At 38.3% G+C, this 15944-nt stretch overlaps 1 protein-coding gene across 2 annotated transcripts in view; it reads right to left on the bottom strand.

Moving 5' to 3' along the window:
• The window catches only part of Itgb8 (integrin subunit beta 8), a 99429-nt gene that overhangs the window by 44423 nt on the left and 39062 nt on the right, over positions 1-15944 (bottom strand). For both annotated transcript variants that reach the window (XM_004652825.2, XM_045135872.1), the window contains exons 2-3: positions 15617-15702; positions 10567-10741 (exon numbers count right to left, since the gene is read on the bottom strand). In XM_004652825.2, coding sequence (XP_004652882.2) covers positions 10567-10741; positions 15617-15702 — 261 coding nt within the window. The remainder of the gene's footprint in view (positions 1-10566; positions 10742-15616; positions 15703-15944) is intronic.

Here is a 15944-nt window from a genome sequence, read left to right as displayed (position 1 = left end):
CCACAACCTCCTCAAAAAACGCCATGAGCTGGGGACCACATATTCACATACATGAGCCTTTAAGGGACACTTCAGATATAGACCACAGCAATACATTTCTCACAATTCTAGATGCTAGATAAAAATAATAACAAATAGACCAGCTTAACATAAATGCTGCAAGGTATCATCATAGAAACCTGCATTTCCCATCATTCTCAGTATCAAGACAGAGCACAAATTGCAGAGTATTTGGTCTCTAGAATGGTTATACTCAAGGGATGATTTGAAATGAACCAAGGTATTTAAAAAAAAATATCTATGATCACATGCAAGTATCAATTTATTCATTTTATTTAAAGCATATTTATATATGAGATGCAAACACTCTGAGACTGGACAGTACCTGAAGCCCTTCAAAAATTATGAGCACCTATTCATGGATCAGTTGATGAGCATGACAGTGGTTAAAACATGGTACCCATTGGTGCTGTGCTTAAAGCTTGGAGGACATTAATCTAATGCCTGGAGGGAGCTCAATAAATGCACATTGAGGAGGATCACTAACTCAGGGCACTAGCCTTGAGTAAAGTAACTAAATTGGAAGAGACAACAGTCACCCCCAACAAATGTAGGAAACCTATTTTCAGATAGTTTATTTAATTGTTTGTCACATTATTATTTTATCCAAAGACTTGGTTGTTTCTCTAGGACCCTACTGAATTTTAAGATCCACTTTTAAGTTATATTGCGAAGCATCACGTATTTTATAATTTGTGAGTTTCATCTTTTAAACTAATAAACCAAGGATCTGGTGTTCTATCTCAGTTGGCAAGGTGCATGTGGACAGATTTCTGAATTCAATCCCATAAACTGGGTGTGGTGATATATACCTATAATCCTAGTATTCAGGAGGTAGAGGCAAGAGAATCAGAAGTTCAAGGTCATCTTTAGTAAGTTTGAGGGTGGCTTGGGACACCTAAGACCCTGCTCAGAAAAATAAACAAATAAGTAGATGTTTGAAATTAAAATAAATCAAATTAGTTTAAGTCTTTATTTATCCTTGGAGAATATTTTGCAAGGGAAAGTTAAAATTTACAGACACAATTGGTAGGATGATATCCTTATTGAAATGCTTCCATAACTGATCAAATATTACTGTCTTTGATGGTAGAACTATTTTCTTTTCAGTTTTTTCACCATTGTAACAATATGGGAAATGGGGCTGCTCATTCGCTCCTAACTGGGGTAAGTGTAGGATACCCCATTAATGTGATACACCTTCTTTTACATCCCAGAAGCCTGGAAGGAAAACGGGTAAGCATAGCCCAGCTCAGCCCATCCTCTCACTCCTTCCCTTTAGGGGCTGGCTTGCCTCCAGAAAGCATTCATTCTGCTGAGCTTTCCATCTATGGTGAAAAGTCCTGTCCCTGTGGATGTGTTATATACTTTGGGTGGAGAAATTAAATTTAGAAGAATGTCAAAATATAGCAGACAGGGTCATATCAAAGAGAAATAGACATGGAACACAATTGGAGAGAGTAATTCATGTGCAAAGACTTGAACTTTAATGTACGGGTCAACTTCTTTAAAAAATGTGTAAATTATGTCATTTTTTTTTAACTATTGACTTGGACACACTGCTAAAGGCCCTGGGCACTGCACATGGTATTTTTATCTTGGTGAATCATTGCGGTTGATGGGGGCTCTGTCTGAGGATGAATGGCTGTCTGTTTTTAAGCAGCACCACTTGGAGCAGCCTACTGCATAAGTGACCTCCATGGAATAGCACAGTCCATGTGATATCAGTGAAGGCACAGCCTTGCAAGCCTAAGCTACTCAAGGCACTGTAGCCACACAGGAGATCTCAGTTGACCCCACCTATCCACAACCTAGCAAGCAAAATCTGATCTCACTGGCCTCAGAGGAGAAGAGGGTGTGAGGAAGCCTTGTCAAAAGCTCAGCTTTAAAGGGTGTAGGATGCTTTGGCATGATTCTGAATTATACAGATATTGGCCTTAGAAGCTGGGGATCAGTTGGAATGTTCTGCATGGACTGGGGCCTCAGTAAGATAAGTTTTTAAGAAAAGGAAAAGAAAAAAAATCCATATATATTCTTTTTTCATTTTTGGAGAGAAGAATTGCTACCTGTATATTTCAAGGCTCCTTGAACTTCCTGTGAGGTACTAGCTGTCACTTGTTGGCTCAGGGTAGGCAGCCCTAGATAGATAGACCTGAAATCTCACTTTGCTTATACAGGAGGCATTGAGCTTGGATCATCATGTTCATGCATGTTAGCTTAAGATAATATCCACAGTACTCTCAAATTGGCTTTGTATTGGATAATTATATTATGTGGGTAAAAGGTCTTAGAGGCAAGTTTTAAATATAGCAGCATTTCATAGTCAGAGGCATGTGGTGGTTTAAATGTGAAATGACCTCCCCCCCACCCCCGACAGCCTCAGGTGTTTGTGATTAAGCTTCATGCCCAAGCCCTAGCTCATGGAGGCTTTGGGTTGTGGAGCCTTGCCGGAGGAGTTGTGTCAATCTCAAAGAGTAACAAGATATTTCCTACAATGAGAAATGAGATTCTGGCAATGACTCAGTTGTTTTCTCATTCATGTTCTATGTTGTCTCAGTCTTTGTGCATCCTTCTTTACATCAGCTTTTCATTTGGTGAATACAGGTAAGTGGAAAGAACCTAGGTGTGTGAGATTATATGACTATCTTTAAAATATTGTCCGATTCTCCTGGATGTAGGTCTAGCCAATTTTCTTTTCTTTTTGTTTTTTTTTTCATGGGATTTAACTCATTTTTTCACCAATTTTAGATCATCTTCTCCCCCAACCCTCACTATATTAAACAGTCCATTCTTACCACTAAGCATAGTTGATAACTTTATAAATCTAACTTTGAGGAAAGTACTTATAATTGACTAGAACCTGGGGTTAATCATAACATTTCTTCCTCAGCATTGTTTTCTTTATAACTGGGAATTCTCCTTTTATTTTTTGAAAAAAAAAAAGATTATTTACTTGAGGGAGAGAGAAAGAGGCAGGTAAGGAGAGAGAGAATGGGTGTGCTAGGGCCTCCACTTACAATAAATGAACTCCAGATGCATGTGCCACCCTGTGCATCTGGCTTACATGGGTATTTGGGAATCAAACCTGGGGCCTTACAGTTCACAGGCAAGCACCTTAACCATTAGCCATCTCTCCAGCCCTCCCCCCTCTCTTCCTCTTTCTTTTCTATTGTTGTTGAGATAGGGTCTTAATTCATAGCCTACATTGGTCTCAAACTTGTGATCTCCCTGCCTTAGTCTCTTGAGTGCTGGTATCCAGTATGTGATGGATGGAATTAAAATTTCTAAACCATAATCAGAATCAAGTTAATTTTAATACTGTACCTCAAGCAAATTACTATGGTCACAATAAGTGTTCAAGGGATGCATCTAATAGCTTAGTCTTTAGTGAATTTAGTCTTATTTTTTCATCAAGTCATGCCATGGTGCTGGGGTACATTCCCTTCTACTTCACACCTTCTTGGGTTTCACCTGCATCACTTCCCCAGTTTCTTCACTTGTCTTCCTTTTGCTTTTGCTTTCCTGCAGGCGCTCTCTAACTACTGAGTTCCTTCTGTTAAAACTGGAAATTGCATGTCACTCCTTGCTTAAAATGTGTCAGTAGCTCTCAGTGGGATGCCCAAGTGTTTAAACATGGCAGATGAAAGTGCCCACATCACGACTCTATTTACATCTTGAACTCCAGAGAAACCGAACTGCTTGCAAGTCCCCCCACACACCCCACAAATGCATACTTGCATGCCCTGTTTCTGTTCCTTCCTCTGCCTGCGGTGTGCCAGCCTCCTTTTTCCATATAATTGCCACTTCAAAACACTGTTCAATGGAAACCTACTCCTTGTTGGACCAGCCTGAGCGTCCCTCCCTTGTGTTTCCATGGCAACTGGATTATACCATCATTATAAGTTCACCATGTAATTATGAGATTCTATGGCATCTTTATCTTCTTTCAATGGCTACAATCCAGTATAGAAGGGAGCTTATGGAGAACACTTAGCAGCATGTTGGCATGCAGTAAATATGTGTGTATCAATAATTACTGCAATTACTACTACTAGATCCTAAGCAGCCTTTGGCTATGAACTACATTTTCATCTCAGTTGTCTCTACATCTCTTTGACTGTGGAAACATATTTTGAGCCAGCATTTCCAAAGGCGCAGAAAGAAGCTGATAGCTGTGACCTTTTATACATAGCATATGGAGAGTTTAGAGTTTCTATAAAAACATCAGCTTGCCTAAAATGTCCAAGGTGTCACATTTATTATCTCCCTCCTCTTATCTTTTATAAAATTATTCTAAAAGACGAGATTCTTATTTCCTTCAATTAACTTCTAAGTGAAGAAATGAGTCTGAGATATAGAATGAGAAAAATAAAATTGAGGACCTACTTGTAGCTATTGCCTGTGGCTGGTTTGAATGGCCCAATGAGCTAAAAGTATCTAGAATAAGTTTTTAACCATTTAGTTACTGCCATGAACATCTTTGATGCTCTGCCTACAACCAGCATGGTAGGAAACAGAGAAAAGAGAACTGAAAAATGTTCTGCATAAAGGAAAACTGACAAATTGTAAGGAATCATAGAGAACTGTTGGAGGTGGGCGGAAAACCCTGTGTACTCCTTATATTTGAGCAAGGAAGGGAGAATCCCCCTTCTTCCCTAGGACTACTTGAAAATATCATGACACAGACTCTGACACATTTCTGAATGTTTTTTTTGGGGGGGGGATTGGGTAGGAATGTGGGCCAGGAACTGGAGGGAAAATATGTGGGTTCTTTTTTATAATTTTTAAAACTTTTGAAATTAAGGAAGAATAATGCCAGTTTGGAAAAGTTCGATTTTAAACCAAACTACATTAAACAAATTCTTTCTCTTATATTAAAATGAATCAAGGGTTTGTCATATTCTTAAGTTAGTGAAGTATAGGCTATAATAATATTTTAAGGAACATTGTTAGTATTTATCAATTAATATTAGATCATTTCTTTCTTCTACTTTCCTAAAGGTTTAATCTCATTTTTCTTGGAGGGTATTCACTAGCATAAAGATGATTTCCCCACAAGATTTATAGGTCAAAATAAGAAAAAGTAAAAGTAAAGTGGTGTGAAGGAAAAGATAATTGTTTTGGTTTAAATTTTATTTATTTATTTATGTATGAGAGGAAGGAAGAAAGATGGAGAGAGAGAGAGTGGGAAGGAGAGAATGGGCACACCAGAGTCTCCAGCCAGTTCTAATGAAGTCCAGATGCATGTGCCACCTTGTACATCTGGCTTACATGGGTAATGGGGAGTCAAACCTGGGCCTTTAGTCTATATAGGCAAATGCCTTAAACACTAAGTCATCTCTAAAGCCCAGAAATTGCTATTTTTCCAACCTAGTTTAAGATATTTAATGTGTGTGTGTGTGTGTGTGTGTGTGTGTGTGTGTGTGTGTGTGTGTGTTTGTGTATGATCATGTGTGTACCATGGCTCACATGTGAAGGTCAGAGGAAAACCTGGTACTGTTATCCTTATTTTCCATCTTGCTTGAGAAGGAGTCACTCTTGGGCTGGAGAGATGGCTTAGCGGTTAAGTGCTTGCCTGTGAAGCCTAAGGACCCCGGTTCGAGGCTTGGTTCCCCAGGTCCCACGTTAGCCAGATGCACAAGGGGGCGCACGCGTCTGGAGTTCGTTTGCAGAGGCTGGAAGCCCTGACGCGCCCATTCTCTCTCTCTCCCTCTATCTGTCTTTCTCTCTGTGTCTGTCGCTCTCAAATAAATAAATAAAAAAAAAAAAGTTAAAAAAAAAAAAAAAGAAGGAGTCACTCTTGTTTCCCTACTGCAAATTGAAGAAGTGGTGGCCTGTAAGCCTCAGGATTCTTCTGACTCTGCCTTCTATTGCCAATGGCAAGTTGGTATCACAAAAGTGTACACTACTGGATGTGGCTTCTATGTGGTTTCTGGGAATCTGCCCTCTATTCATTAGGCTTGCACAGCAATTGCAGTGAGCAATCACCCCAAATCCTTTAATTTTAAATATGACCCTATAAGCATTCTTGAAGAATTTAAGAATATGCTTAGGTCAGTGTACACTGTAATAAAAATGCACATTTGAAAATTTAAAAAGTCTTAATAGATACAATGTTGAAGGTCACAACATAGGTCAGAGAGAAAAATTTTAATCTCCCAATAAATCAAAGTTAATATTAGGGGATAAGCACATTTTACACTTAGGGACACTTCATGACAAGTCTTCAACTCATAATAGAAAAGACTTCCATCATGTGCACATTTCCACATATTTAGAGTTGGCAAACAGTTTATATACACATAGTCTGATATCAAATTCATTATTAAAATGAACTTATTTTTATCTGTGAGGGTTGTAAATTACTGTTATGTACTAAGAAGCTCATAGCTAAGATGGAAAAATGTCTTAAACATATTGGACAATGATGCTAACTTACCATACAGAAATAAAAGAATAGTGGGAAAATGAGTAAATTCAAGTCACATAGTGATCATAAGCATTTTTCTTTTCCCTCTCTGACTCTCCTGATCTCACATCGCCTTCATTTAGTATTTTCAATGGGTATTTCCAACAATTTTTGCCCTCTTCTCAGCTCTCGCCCCAAATCATCCCAGCTTAAGCAGAATACTATGCCCTCCATGTTGAGCAGTGCTCTTTACCTCACCGAGTTGTTTGAGGCAGATTCCAGGAGTCAACCCCCCCACCCCCACCCACTGATCACCAACCCAGTGAGCTTTCTGTTCTCATCCTTTTTCATATCATCAAGTTTTCTCTTTCCTCATCAGAACCATCATTTCTTGTCATAAGCAATGGGATTATTTCCCACTTTTTGAACTGTTAATCTACAGTCTCAGAACTAATAGCATCATTGTAGCTGCAAAAGGGAAAAGGCCAAATTTGTTGATGCATAGTAATTAAATTGAAACATAAGTGGAAAGACGTAATGAATCATTTTTCAGATCTCATGCATTCACAAAGGAGCAAGGTATTTGAAAGATACAGTTAGATTTATTAGATATAAATGATGCATAAACTTTGTATAGAAAAACCTGCTAAAAATTAGCATTCAGTTAGGAAATGGGCATATGGTATGAAGAAGTAAATTACAACAAAACAGAGATAAAGATGGTTAATAAGCTTAGGATAGCTGTTTGAACATTTTAGTATTAGAAAGGCATGAGAAAACATCATGAACTAATTACACTTAAAAAAAAAAACAACCAACACATTGAAGTCAATAAGATAGGAATACTTGTCTCACTTCAGTTTAATCTGAACCTCAATCAATTTTCCTTATGAATTATATGACAATGTATATTAAAAACTTAAACAATGGCTGGAGAGATGGCTTTGCAATTAAGGCACTTGCCTGTGAAGCCTAAGGACCCACATTCGATTCTCCAGTAGCAATGTAGGCCAGAAGCACATGGTGGTGTATGTGTCTGGAGTTTGTTTGCAGTGGCTGGAGGCCCTGGAGAGCCCATTGTCTCTTTCTCTTTCTAATAAATAAATTACATTTAAATTTTTTTTTTAAGTTTAAAAAATTAACAAAAAAACTAAACAAATTTGCATGCATTTGACCCAATGTTATAGTTTGAATCTTGATTGTTCCCAAGGGCCTGTGTGTTAAAGGCCTTACAGCTCATAGGTGGTATTACTGGGAGGTGGTGGAACATTTTTGCTAAACGTGCATGATATTAAACTGAGTTATAAATATTAATATTTATACTTATAAATAAGTGCTACATTCAACATTGGTGTTAGAAGTTTCTTTTTGCAATGGGTTGCAGCTAATGCAAAAACTCATAATTGGCCAAAATTCTGAAAATAAGGGACTGTTGAGTTCTCAGCTCTAAACAAGACATTTATAACACTTTTTCCAAAAGATTGGTTCCATCAGTCTCCCACCATGGACAGGGTAGGGGTTCATGAAGCTCACCCTCCCTGAGGCATTACTGACAGTTAATACGTACTTGGGGAAGGAGCCACTTGTTTCAGTGGGGTAGCCACTGGAATACTGCCCAGGTTCCATAAATAACCCCTGTTCCCATGCTTATGCAAGATGCCACAACTATATTCAGTGGGGTACCAAAAAAGGGTCATGAAAATAGGAGGGAGATTAATTAGGAATAAGGAGGGGTTCAGACAAAGTGGGAGATAAGAGATGACAACAGGGGGTCAATGTGACCAAACTACATTATTGACTTGTATAAAACTCAATAATTTTACTGAAAGAAGTAGAGCCTAGTTGGAAGAAGTCAGGCATATAGACACATGTGTGTCATGATGCATATGTTCAAGATCAGAAGACAACCTCAAAATGTCCCTTGCCTTCTCCATTCTTGGAGAAACTTTGAGGTAGACTTTCTCGGTGCTTGCCAAATAAACAGCAGGCTAGCTGGCACAAGACCTTCCAGATTCTCCTGAACCTACCGCCCTGGGCAGATTGGGATTACAGATGCATACACTGCTTGCATCTGCTTTCACGTGGGGCTCGAACTCTACTGGTCAAGCTTGTGCAGCAAGTGCTGTTAACCACTGAGCCATCTCCGTAGCCCAGTAATTAGGTTTTTAGATGACATCAGGATTGGCCTTCACAAAATCTTATGAGATATTAAAATTTATCTGTTTCTCTCTGCCTTCTTTCTCTCCCTTCCTTTTTCCCTCTCTCCATCTCTCTGCCACGTGAAGACACAGCAATTGGCCATCTATAACTTGGGAGAAGAATGCCATCAAGAACCAAATTTACTACCACTTTAGTCTTGGATTTCCTGGTACTTGTAGCCTTTTTAAAACTGTGAGAAAACATGCACCTATCATTTTACCACCAAGTGTATGGCATTTTAATATGCAGCTAAACTAAAATAACAAGTGTATAGATTAAGCATAACTATTCTATTACATAATTACTATTTATTTTCTCTGCATATGTCAAAGGGTTTTCAATTCTCCTATTATGAAGAATCTGTTGAAGGCACAGGAAGAAGAGGATCCAGGAATCTGGAACATTTTCAGGCAGACTTATAGTAAAGACCATGTTAACAACTTCTGAAATGAAAGCACTGGGGAGTATGCTCAGACACACTTGAGTCTGAAAGCTGAAGTATGAAGTAATTCCATGTGTGTTATTCTTCAGTATTAATAGAGATCAAGATTCTTGTACTCGAATATGGAAGGGTCACTGGATGAAAGTGTTACCAGGACATGGAAATATATAAGAAATTGGGGATTTTAGAAGCAGTCTGGTAAAAGACCTAGGTAGGCTTGTACAAATTAGAAATCGTGAACATAATCCCACTGGAAGAACGACAAGGGAAAATTATTAAAGATGGCTGGGCAATCCCAACATTAAAAGACTGTTCAAGACAGATTCGTGTATATATAATTACTGGAACATGTAAGGGCAGATTTTAGTGAACACATTGAGTTAGGTGAACAAAGCATATAATTTGTTTCTTTCTCTCTAAAATTGAGCTCAACAATGCTATTTTTTGGGCCACAGTAGGTGGCAAGAACTATAATTTTACCAACTGAATTACTGTAATCTTTGTGTATCCCTTTCCAACTGTTGCTCATATATGTCCATATTCATCTGCATCGTTGTTTTATATGGTGAAGAACATAGTTTTAATTGGAAGCTGGGAGCACATCCAGGGCCAAGCAAGAGTGGACTTTGTTTTTCTGGTAATCAAAGAGTCTAGAAGCAATAGTTTAGCATTTGAAATGGGCTTAAGGAGCAGCAGGAATGCTTGTTTTTTGTTTTAATTTTAAAACCAAAAGCCTATGACAAGACAGGGCCACCTACAATGAAATAAGGAAGACTAAAATCAACTTCATAATGCATTATCCAACTCCATCCAATGGAGTGGTCCACATCTGTGCCCCTTGACATTTGTGTGTGTAGTGTTCATACACTAGAATTCTCTCACCCAGGAAGACACATATGCTTTCCAGAGGCATACACATTTCAAACTGTGGAATGCACTGTGTTAGAAGAGGGAATAGCTGAGAAATATATGAGGAAAGGTATATGTTCATCTCAAGGGTCAAAACAGAGCTGGCTAAGGTAATTATGCTTTTCATGAATTATTTGGTGTTTAGCAAATGCTCTCAGTACTTAGTTTAACTCATATCTCCTACTGACTAAGTAATCAAATTGCCCCATAAATGCCTATGGAGATTTTACTAAATGCCAGCACCCTGAAAAATGTTGGAAATAGAGTGCAATAAAACCTGTTTTCTTCCTCCCATGGCTGCAGTGGAGTGGAGTAGGCATGTGATTGGACTATATGATCAGAACCCAGAATTTCATTGTTGACTGGTCTGCAGAGTGCCCCAGCTCCCACAGCTAGCTATGGCAGAGATGAAAATTCCAACTCTTGATCTGAGCACACTGTGATTTCTAATACACTACTGCCAGCTGTATAATGCTAAAGGTGAGAAAGTTAATATGAATTTCAAATTAAGAGTCATCCCATAATTCCTTGAAAAAAATCACCAAACCTGGACGCAGTTGGATTGACACTTCTCCTGGTATCACTTGAGTATTAATTTCATTCTCACTTGGTATTGTGACATGTACAGATGGGTATTCTATTGACTCAACCAGGCAGCCTTTGCTTATCAGATTGGAAACAGTATCACAACGTTCACTTCTTGATCCAACTGAAATGAAATCCTGTTTAAAAGAAGGAAAGTCACTGGTGCGTGCAGCACATTGCGTCAGTCACACCCAAAGAAAACCCATGCATAGTCAATATTGCAGAGAAGCCATTTCCCATGCCGAACGAATGTGCTTCCAGTAAAAGTACTGGCAAGTTTGTCACATAAACTTGAGATTTCTAAATCTCATTTCAAAAGAAAAACATGGATGATTAAAAAGGAGCCTTTCGACCAAGCAATTTCACTGTTATTAACTGATCACTGTAAAATGGCACCAACTTAATTCTTTCTAAATATTTTCTTTTGGAAAGACAAATGCAAAAAAGTAATAATAATTACCCAAAAATGTCCACTCATTGGTCCCAAATGTGAGCCTCAAGTCTCAGAATCTGCCTAACTGCTGGGTTTATCATGTACTGTTATGTGTGGAGTATGAGAGCAGCTCCTTAGAAATCACATGCCTAAACACATACTGACAATTCATTGAAGAATGAATTAGAAATCTAATTTCTTAGGCTGTTAAATTGCCCAGCCTCTCATACATAAAACAGCCATTGTGTAATGAAACAAACTAAGACTTAATTGATGAAAGATATTGTCAAAATCGTAGCTCAAATTCTCTGGCCTGCACTTGAATCTGAAACTCTCACTATCATTTAGCTTCAAACACTGGATAGTTTTTAAAATGTCATCTAATAAGCTTGGGATTCATGAAGTAACCTTAAAATTAAATTTGTTCTGGCTGAAAGAAATGATAATTTTGCCAAGTGTGTGGGACACTGACAGAACATAGATTGGGTACATGTTTAGTTCATGAGTCAAATGTCATGGCACAAAGGGCCAAATGCATTTTACAAGTATAAAAAGTCCAAGATTTCTAATCATGACAAGGAAATAAGGTACAAATAGCTCAACGATTTCTTCTCAGCCCTGCAAGGAGCCTGAAGAAGGAAGGTTGGTTAGTTTACTGTAACTATACATCAAACTAGGCCATGTGACCTTTAAATGTCAAGTAGTTTTGCTGAAATGGACAAATTTTTCTCAATTATTTTGCAATGTCTGAATCAGCATGTCTGTTTTCAGCTCACTGCTAAAACAAAGTCAGAAAAATTATTGCCAATTGGCCAATTAGGTTTAAAAAGGAAATAAAAAGAGCAAAGCAACGAAATCCAGCGTGGAATGTTGCTCACGTCCATTGTGGCCTACTTTTCACTTTGCATAAAAGAAAAGCAATTTGATGCCATACCCTTTTAATTTGTGGTATTTGTGTCGTTTTGATTTCTTTTCATCCTTCTGTTTTACTTTTTCTATAGGAAAAACGCAGGAGACCCCATGCTCCAAATGCCTGTAGAACAAACCTCTGGAGAACGAGAAGCTGAGGCTGAAATTACTGTGTCTTTTAGTTCGTTGTTACTTCCATCCATTTACCACAATATTCTGAATTGATCAACACAACACGTTTCTCCCTGCTTAAGCTTCATCTTGTTGGCTTCCAAAATACAAAGAAAATGGAAGAATTCTATCACCTTTGGACAGTGAAGGCCTTCCCATGGTGGTTGATCATAGCTATGCTCCAATGTTACCTTCTAAGCTTCTGCTTGTGATGGGATAAGGTGTCAGGAGTATCAGGCAGGGGAGGAAGAGAATCTCTCAAAATGTAGTGTCATTACATATGTTAACAACAAGTATGTATCATTAACTAGGCAATATTTCTACCTTAATTGTTTTCTAGTTAGTTTTTCTGTTTTGTTTTGTTTTGTTTTGTTTTGTTTTTTGGCATGGAAGAACCAAAGCAGAGGATATGGAATGACACCAAAAAATGCCACTTAAGAGTGCAAGCAAACTGGGTATACACTGTGAATATCTTAGTAAATTTACTTTTATCCAGCTTTGAAAATTCCTTAAGCCAGATTTGTTAGGTTACTTTTCATCTGTTCTCATCATGAGCAGGAAAACCTTCCTCATCTCCTGAGGCTGAATTACTTACACAGGCAATCATCCTAGCTTCCAAAATCTCCCCGAGGATCTACAGACTTACTGTTCTCATTTTTAAACAATGTCATGTGCCACATTACATCTTCCCTACAGTATGGATATGCAAAATTGGTATTTCCATTCTAAAGATGGGGAAACTTCACAAGTAAATAAATAAAAATACTTAAAAATAAAGATAGGGAAAGTTGAGTTATATAACACACCCAGTTTACATAATTAGAAGCTAGTGGAACTAATATTTGAATGCAACTTGATCTTTCTTCAGAGCTGGATCTTTCTAAGCATAGGTTACCTTACACTGAAGTGTGTAGATGAGAATAGCCAAATGAATTTTTACTTTTTAATTTTATTTATTTATTTAGAAAGAATGAAGGAATATGGGTATGCCAGGGTCTCTAGCCACAGCAAATGAATTCCAGATACATGAGCCACCTTGTGAATCTGGCTTTACATGAATCTGGGGAATTGAATCTGGGTCCTTTTCAGGCAAGTGCCTTAACCACTGCTCTATCTTTCCAGGCCCCAAGTGAATTCTTAAATAATTTCCCTGAGGTCCCCATGCCCAACAGTCGACAAAAATTTCCTCTGCCCCTTACGTCTTCCTCCTTTCTTCTATATTATTGTCCATCCTTCCATACACCCCAAAGCCCTACGTTTGTGGCAAAACTGTCATTCCATGAAGTGTGACTTTCCTTATTTTTGTACCAATCACAGCTGGGAAAAGGGGAAGACATCTCTTTGGAACCTAGCATTGCACCTGACTGATGGCTGGGCTTCCACTCCGGATTTCTGAACGAGCTTCTTCACACTACTGTCACTAAAGTGCTAAGCAGCTGAGGGTGGGTGGTGCAAACTGCAGAGCTCGATGCATCTTCCTCTGGGATGCAGTAGAATCAAAAGTAGAGTGCTGGCCCAAAGTGGTGGCGCACACCTTTAATCCCAGCACTTGGGAGGCAGAGGTAGGAGGATCCCCATGAGTTCGAGGCCACCCTGAGACTACATAGTGAATTCCAGGTCAGCCTGAACTAGAGTGAGACCATACCTCGAAAAAAAAAAAAAAAAAAGTGGAGTGTGATGGGCTGGAGAGATTGCTTAGTGGTTAAGGCACTTGCATGCAAAATCAAAGAACCCAAGTTTGATTGCCCAGGACCCATGTAAGCCAGATGCATAAGGTTGGTGCATGTGTCCGGAGTTCATTTGCAGTGGCTGAAAGCACACCTATTCTATCTGCATCTCTCCCTCTCAAATAAATAAATGTGTAGAACTGGCTTAGGGTCAAGATATAGGAAGCTATGAAACTTTTCTGACAGAAACTGACAAGTCATTTCCACATTCAGGATTATAGAGATGAGTGAGGAAAGGAAGGTACAGAGAATTGAGTAGATTCTGTCTAAATTATAGCTCCAAGGAAGTGGTGTAATTGGACTCAGACTTTAGACTCTTCCTCTTTATGACAATTGCCTGGTTCTATTGGTTGTGGCAAGTTCATGAACGACACTTGATTTTCTCCTTGGTAGAGCCCAGAGCACACACAGGGAGCCTCGGACTATTAGTTAGAAAGGCTGACTTGCTCAGACATAGCTTCTGTTTCGTGAATCCCTTCCACGCCTCTCCTGTGACTTGTTTCATAAAAGAAAGTCATTCCCATCATCCTTGGGATACTTTCCAGCTTTCTCTGCCTTCCTCAGGATGAATTAGGACAGGTAGTAACAAGCAAGGATGGAAAGATGATGGGAAATGCATTCATTAAGCTGAAATACATCAGTCAAAACTACAGATTTATGTTCATGTCAAGCCAAAGGTCCTGAAATACCCATCTGGTCAATTCCCAGTACCTATAAAATTATCTAGGCAATTTCATGAAGGAAAAGAACAAAACCTCCAGTTTAGCAGTTGGCATATTCAGCTCAACTTTTTATATATAGGTAACTCTGATTTAAGATGATTGATTTCAAAGGCCTCTAAAAGCAACTTTAGAGGGGGCTGGAGAGATGGCTTAGCAGTTAAGACATCTTCCTGCAAAGCGTAAGGATCCAGGTTCAATTCTCCAGGTCCCACGTAAGCCAGATGCACAAGATGCTACATATATCTGGAATTCGTTTGCAGTGGCTAAAGGCCCTGGGGTGCCCATTTTTTTCTCTCTCTCTTTCTCTGTGTGTCTCAAAAAAATAAAAATAAATATTAAGAACTTTAGAGTCAGAAAAAATAAAGTATTATAATTGTTTTACTAAGAAGCTTGTCATTAGGATTTATTTCTCAACATTGAGTACAAGACACTAATTTTGAACACTTAACATTTTTTAAAATTATTCTCTATGTCCCCAGAGGATTTAAATACATACATCTCATGAATTAGTTCAAGAATAAAAATAGAAGTATCAAATTTTCCATAAATAACCAAAAAATTAATATACCATGCTAGGAAATGAAATAAATCACTTAGCTTCAAGGACTTCAAATAAAAACAAATGAAATGAACCAAGGTTTCATATCATTTTTCTTTCATAAGCAACTAAGAGAATAATTCAACTTGTATATATAATTTTATGTCTCAAGCTGCAATAGAACTTTATATCAAACTTCATGGAACTTTCAAAAGTTACTGTGTTGGCCAATTTTCCAATTTTCTCTATAGACAGATGGAAAACATAAAATGGTTTGCACTTTAGTTCAAAATTACCATAATTTTCCTAATAAAAAAGTTAACTCAATTTTATATTCAGCCAGATATGTTGCTTCCAAGCATAAAACCAAACACATTTTTCCTGATGCCCAGCATTCTTTCTTTTACTTGAAATACCTTTAAGGCACAGGATATTAGGACAATGAAATCATGCTAGAGTAAGTCAAATATGAGGGAAAGAGCAAAAGAAATTTTTGAAAAAGACAAACATACCTCTTGAGCACACCATCCACATTCCGGACCCAGGGCAAGGCACCTGGCACAAGAGGCAACGCTTGAAGATGCACATCTACTGTCTTCTGAAATGGAGAAGGGTGGCCTTTAGGGTTTACTCTCAAAGTGGGAAGTGCACACAATTCTAGCCAAAGGGTATTATGAAAGGCGAAATGAGATCACACTTTGTTTAAACACATGACGTCAAATAATGTACAGTTTCTTTAGGGACTCCCCAACCTGCTCATTGCAATTCATGGACACCTCGAGCGTAGGTGTTTATTTTTGTAAGGTGGGAGAAAGGAAGGTGATGAAAATGTGACCTTTG

This window comes from Jaculus jaculus, chromosome 16, assembly GCF_020740685.1.
Source record: "Jaculus jaculus isolate mJacJac1 chromosome 16, mJacJac1.mat.Y.cur, whole genome shotgun sequence".
Taxonomy (NCBI): Eukaryota; Metazoa; Chordata; class Mammalia; order Rodentia; family Dipodidae; genus Jaculus; species Jaculus jaculus.
This window is presented reverse-complemented; position numbering and strand designations above follow the sequence as displayed.